At 46.7% G+C, this 6,603-nt stretch overlaps 1 protein-coding gene across 1 annotated transcript; it reads right to left on the bottom strand.

Moving 5' to 3' along the window:
- Nucleotides 1-1,370: 1,370 nt before the first annotated feature.
- Nucleotides 1,371-5,960, bottom strand: LOC146170699 (uncharacterized). The gene is made up of 3 exons (XM_084586838.1): nucleotides 5,918-5,960; nucleotides 2,251-3,186; nucleotides 1,371-1,381 (listed from the first exon to the last, which is right to left on the bottom strand). The coding sequence occupies exons 1-3, from the start codon at nucleotides 5,958-5,960 to the stop codon at nucleotides 1,371-1,373; spliced, it is 990 nt and encodes a 329-aa protein (XP_084442964.1).
- Between the last annotated feature and the right edge of the window lie 643 nt (nucleotides 5,961-6,603).

Below are 6,603 nucleotides of genomic sequence, written 5' to 3'. Positions count from 1 at the left end.
TGAAATTTTCTTGCAAGTTTCCGCTATATGATAATGGAATTTTAGGTGAGGTTCAATAACAACACCTAGAAACGAAATTGGGTCTTGCGACGCGATGGCAGTGGAATTGAAGTATAGTAGTGGTGAGACGGGCAATGGCTTCTGAAAGGGATGGAAAATCTGAAAGCAAGTCTTAGTAACATTCACAGTAAGGCGGCGAATTTGGCACCAATCCTCAAGAGAAATTTATTTATATTTTTTTATTTATATTTATATACCCTAAAGGCCCTTTCAGGCATTACATAGGGGGGGGAGGAGTCACATGAACAAAGTTGGTTATAACAGGCACATAAGTAACAATTGCACTGAAGGATCAGAGAGGAGAAAAAAAAAAGTCATTCAGGTCGCTATTTTTCCCTTTTTTTTTATACAGTAGTTATATGACCTAAGCAATTTTACATGCACTGAATGAAATAATGTCATTTTGAAGGTTAGATATAAACTGGTAAATGTCATGGTGCGATGTTAACATAGTAGAGTCATCTGCGCATAATATACTATTACAATGCCTAAAACAGGATGGTAAATCGTTAATATAGAGTAGAAACAATACAGGCCTAGAATATAACCCTGTGGAACCCCAATGTTTGTGAGAGCTTTATTAGATTCATGGTTATTAATACAGACTATGTGCTCTCGGTCACGAAGAAAGCTCCTCAAAAGCATTAGTGGAGGTCCTGGTATGCCGTACGACTCAAGTTTCTGAAACAAGCTGGAGTGATCTATGGAATCAAATGCTTTGCTGAAATCAATGAAAACTGCACCTGAAAAATTTCCTTTATCAATAGCAAGCCTGATATAATCTATGAGAGAAGCTATAGCAGTATCTGTAGATAGTCCGCGTCGAAAACCGTGTTGAGTATCTGTCAATATGTTGTATTTTTCAATATATCCTGATACCCTTATTTCAAATAATTTTTCTCAAATTTTGTCAAAAAAAGGAAGAATAGCAATTGGTCGATAATTTTTTGGCATAGTGAGATCGCCTTTTTTAAACACTGGTATTTTCGCTATCTTGAGCTGCCGTGGATAACAACCACATAAAAACAAAACAAGATTGAAGATGTGGCTGAGAACAGGTGCGAGCATAGATCGGATAATGTTCCCGTGTATTCCATGGATGTTGTCAATGGCGGGACCGGTCATCTTTAAATTACGGCTATAATTTCTTCTGGGCAAGTGGGAGTAAGAAAGTAGGAAGGGGGCAGCGCTCAAGAGAAGGTGTGCACGACGAAGAGGAAGAATAATTAGGTGAGTTAAAAAAATAATTACAAAATGTGTTCGCTATTACTTCAGGATTAGTTAAAAGAACCCCATCGTAGAAAATAGACTTAAAGGTCCCCTGAAAGGGGTCACAAAGAAGGGTAAACAACGCCATAACACTGATAGTTATTGAACCACCCATCATTCTGCCGCAAAAATTTTCGATCTAGCTTCTGCAACACCAGAGATATCGGCGATTAAAAATGACCCTTCCAAATTTCCCTCTCAACTCGTACGCCGAAGGGAGCCATAAAAAACAAAGAATACAAGCAAGTTCAAAGCTCCGCCCAGACATACATCACTTCGACGAACTTCCGGTTGCCGCGCGCTCGCTCGCTGGCGTACTCGCGCCAACCCGTCCTCGCTCGCACACGCCTGAGGAGTTCGCCAGTTCGCGCAGCGACGGTTAGTGTAACCGCAAACCCGTGATTATCCTATGTTACACGGCGGACCAAACCATGGTTGCACCACAAACCGCGGTTGATGATGCTGATGCGGCCATTCCCCTTTGTATCGGGGGATCACAAAGTTCTGGATCAGGCCAGGAGAAACGGGTAGAAAAATTGAGGAGTGAGAGAAAATTCTATGCTAAATGTTCAGTCAAATAGTCCGAAGAAGTAAGAAAGAGAGAGAAAGAAGAAATATAACAGGCTTCTTTGTTGCGCCACCAGTACTCGAGGCGGCGCTTTGTCGTCTCCACTGCCCTCATGATTACCCTAGTCTCTTCGGGTAGTGACGTCGACTGTAGACCGAGTGCTGTCAAAAGCGCCTCCGTTGGTGTTGTCGCTGTTGTAGTGGGGGCGGGTCGCAGTTCTGGGCACTCGATCACTACATGTTGGATGGTCTCGTCGGCCGCGCCGCACCTGGGGCACAAGCCCTCGGTGTGTTTGGCTCGTATTGTCCTTGTGCGCAGCACGCCGCTCCGTGCCTCGCAAAGCAGCCCGCTACCTCGTGTGTTGTCGTAGAGGTTTGCTTTAGTGATGGTATGCTTGGCACTGGAGTATACCGCCAGAGATGACTTCGCCTGTGTTTCTCTGAGCCATCTCTCTGTTTCCACTTCCGGAACCTGGTTGCGGATCTTCTTTCTCCACGCAGGCTGGGGTACCTCTGACAGGCCGGCTTGCGGAATTCCGTACTTTTCGGCCAGCCTCCCAGTTCGGAGCATCCACTTGGTGTTGGAGCATTTAAGTACTATGTACTTGTACACCTCCCTGGACCATCTACTGTCGGGCAGAGCACTCAGGCGACGCTGCATGGCAAGTTTGGCAGTGGTCTCACGCGCTTCAAAGGACGACCATCCGAGGTCGCCCTGTACGGCCTCGTTCGTGACATATCCATGGACCCCCAGCGCAAGGCGGCCAGCCTCACGTTGGCGGACCTCGAGGGCCCCCCGTGTAGCTAAAGAGATGCACAGTACGGAGTTTCCGTAGGTGAGCCCAGGTACGGCCACCAACTTCCACAGGGCCCTAACAACCTCGAAACGGCTGAACGTCCCCAGCGCCCTGGAGCCAAGGAGCGCTTTCCTCGCCAATGCCTTGGCGCGGAGCTTTGTTTCATAGTCCCTCAGATACGCTCTCTCAGCAGTGAGTTCGACGCCGAGGTACTTGTATATCGTTGTCCAGGTAATCTCGGTTCCCTGGAGTCGCATGGTTGGCTTCTCGTCTCCTGCTTTAATACTATTGGGCTCCAGGAGCGCCGATTTCCTGGCGTTGAAACTCATGCCAAGGTCTGAACCCTCCTCCGAGCATATATCCAGCAGGGTCTGGAGGTCCGGGACTGAGTCCGCCATCAAAACGATGTCGTCAGCATACAGCAGGGCTGGGATGCGGCGATGCTGGGAAATACCATTTTCCATGTATGTGAGGTCAAAACCCACACCACTGTCTGCAAGTCGTTTTGTCATACGGGACACATAGAGCATAAAAAGTATGGGCGACATGAGGCATCCCTGCCTAAGACCACGAGATACGGTTACCAGCTCCGACACCGGCTCGGTCGAGCTTGACGACCTCGGTTTGCGTCGTTAACCGAGGTTGTGACGGCGTCTGTTGACGGAAGCTACTCGTCGGCGCCCGAGTGCGCGAAACGTACGAGCGGGTCTGCCTTACAAAGTTATTCATTTGCCCACTGTATCACGTTTAAAGATCGATGTATAGATTATGGTGCCGCTCGACGTCTTCGATTACGGCCGACAGCGCAGCGACTGCGTACTGAAGCCTTGTCTTGCCTACAGTATCGTTTGAACGGCTTGTTGCTGAGCAGAACGTCAAAAAATACGCGGCCTTAGCTATGAAAGTACACGAGTTTGCAACGCTTGCAGCACGGGATGCCGCGAGCAGGCTGAGGTACGTTACACAATTACCGCGGGGGTGGAACGTGCGAGCGCGGCGAACGCCGGCGCCGTGCGTGACCGTCCCTAGTCGTCAATAGGCCTACATTGTTTCACTTCGAAGCCGTGGCGGTCGACGCTTTGGAACATGATCAACGCTGTCGTAAATCGTCTACTTATGAAACTGCCTTATAGTGATTCCTATCCTGCCATAGTAAAATAGTTATAGGATTAACTCCGCCGACGCATTAATCGCAGAGCTAGTACGAGCAGATCGGATCAGCCGAAATGCACCAGCGGCAGCTGGCTTGAGCAGAAACTAGCTTGTATCACGGCTATCGCTCTTACCAGCAATTTGCTGCTGGTCAGCGATCCTCACGAGGGCTTCATACTTGATATTCGGCTCAGTATTCCAGACGCCAACAAATTTTAGCACGCTTTATTTCGGACATCGGTGCTAACGATCCGCCGTGTCGTTCGCGAACGGTATGCGGGAGGAGGGGCCACAGCGGCGGTGTTTACGGCGGTCGAGGAGGTGCTGCCATCGTGCGGTGCTTGACCGTGCTGTTGACGCCTCTTCGGACGACACTCCGATACTCCTGAAACCACGTTATATAAATAAGATATTTGTAAATGCAGCTTCGTTCTGGCGATCCCTGCGTCGCTTCGGTTGTTGCACTTAATGGGCAATGGCCACCTAACCGATAAGGGCGGCGAGCTGTGTAACAGTCCGCACAGAGTTCGAGCAGCGCACGAGCAGACGACTTTCGCAGCTACCGGAAGTGTGTCCGTGACGTCATGGTTGCAGTGACCGCAGCGAATGGCAGCTTCTAGCAAGCCTTGCTAGTCAACCGACCCGTGACGCCACGGGACTAAGAAATAGTTCCATGCGACACCGCCAAGCGACATTCTCTCTGCCCGCGTATTTCAAAAAACGCTGTTTATAAAAATTAATAATAAATTGCTGGCTTTGTTCCAAGGAGTTATACTTTGCGTTAATGCTCAAAAGCATGTGTTCTACACACTGAACACGTTTATCAGTGGTTTCTTGGGGGCCGTTTCCGTGGACCTTTAACTACATTGGATTACTTTCCAATGTTCAAAAATTTATCATGAAGCTGCCATTTTCGTTTAGAATCATTAGATTGCTTGGATAATTGGTTTTCACAACAGCTTCGTTTAGCTTTTTTTAGAAGAGATGATAGTATACTAGAATACCTGATGTATCGGGATTTAAGACGAAGAATACATGGCTGACATTCAGTTTTCTTATACATATTTTCTTTTTTCCGCAGTGAGTTTAAGAGAGCAGTAGTTATCTTTGGGGAAAGAGGGGTATCATACTTTCGCGAGGATGAACGAAGTGACGAGCATTTATTAATTGCTGATACGATTATAGTCGACAGCTCGTTAAGAGCCATTTCTGGATTCGAGATACCCAAAATGAATGTGAATGAAAGATCGGTGTTAGATATGGTTTTAATGTATTTATCACTATTGAAAACTAATTTCTGTGTAGACTTGTGGTTAATACCATGAGATGATAGCGCGTAAAGAAATACCGGAAAATGATCAGAGATATCACACTCTATCATGCCAACCTGAAGAGCGGTGGGAAAATTGGAGAGAATGTGATCAAGTAAGGAAGGCGAGCCGCGGCCAGAACAACGTGTAGGGGTGTTAATCAAATTTGTGTAACCATAGCTGTAGAAACGGGTCGTCTAGTCGATACTGATAGCATTGGTCATGTCACATGTCAAGCAGATTAGTGTTAAAGTCACCCATGATGAATACATTATTATTTTCGAGGGATAGTTTATGAAGTGCTTGGTCAAAAGCTCGGCAGAATTCAGACGCAATATTGGAAGGGGATCTGTAAATAGCGCCGCATTAAATATTCTGCGTGACCAGTAGAACGACAATCAAGCTCGATGTGTGTGTGTGTGTGTGTGTGTGTGTGTGTGTGTGTGTGTGCGTGCGTGCGTGCGTGTGTGCGTGCGTGCGTGCGTGCGTGCGTGCGTGCGATTATGGCTGCACTCGGCGGAGCTCCTTTCGCACGATCTCCCGGATAATGTCCCGAAGGTTCTCTCCGCTTGCAGATGCGCTGGGGTAGTGGCTTGAGTAGTCTGGTTGAAGTGGTCGCTCGCAGTAGCGCATCCGGGTGTCCAATGTCTTCGCGATGGTCGATGCTTCACTTTCAAATTCGTCCACAGTTTTCGGCGTGTTCCGGACAAGCTCTGCAAGAAGCGACTCTTTAACGCCTCGCATTAAAACTTTCACTCTCACCTTCGATCATGTTAGTGTCGGCGCGGCAAAACAGGCGCTTCATCTCCTCTACGTAGGCCAGGATGGGATCATTTGGGAGTTGGTCTTGATTGGAAGAGGGCTTGAGCTCTTTCTTTTCGGACAGAACGTTTTTTTTTTTTTTTTTTCAAATCAGTTTTATTTCCGTCAAAGCGGCAGGGGCTCGAACAAAAGTGAAAAACACTTCACTTGAGGAGGTTCAAGCCCCTGTGTACAAAGCATACAGCGGTCGTACAATACAGCATACAGCGGTCGCAAATGTTTACATAAGCAGTGCATAATCTGCAGGACAACCTTTTTTAGAAAAAATAAATGTGCGAGGACATTGCATTAACTGAAGCAAACATAATAAAATAAGAAAGCTACATTTGCATAATAAAAAATTGCTCATTCAGTGTGATGAACACAATACATATATACAGTATGGACAAAAAAAAAGGAAAAAGAAATCGTCATCAATATACAACTCTTAACGAAGGTACCATCTCTCTTATGTTGCAAAAAAAGTCTTCAACGTTGACATACTAACATTTTCTACATTTATATTGTGAGTGTGGAGATAATAAGTAACGATGGAAGTTAACATTACAACATTTGACGGCTAAAGGTTGTGCTTAAAAAAGGAACTTTCCAAATTTCTGGTGACCGGGATGTAGACCTACCCTCCC

The sequence above is a fragment of the Amblyomma maculatum genome, unplaced genomic scaffold (genome assembly GCF_055883805.1).
Source record: "Amblyomma maculatum isolate TAMU_Amacu unplaced genomic scaffold, ASM5588380v1 scaffold_65, whole genome shotgun sequence".
Taxonomy (NCBI): Eukaryota; Metazoa; Arthropoda; class Arachnida; order Ixodida; family Ixodidae; genus Amblyomma; species Amblyomma maculatum.
This window is presented reverse-complemented; position numbering and strand designations above follow the sequence as displayed.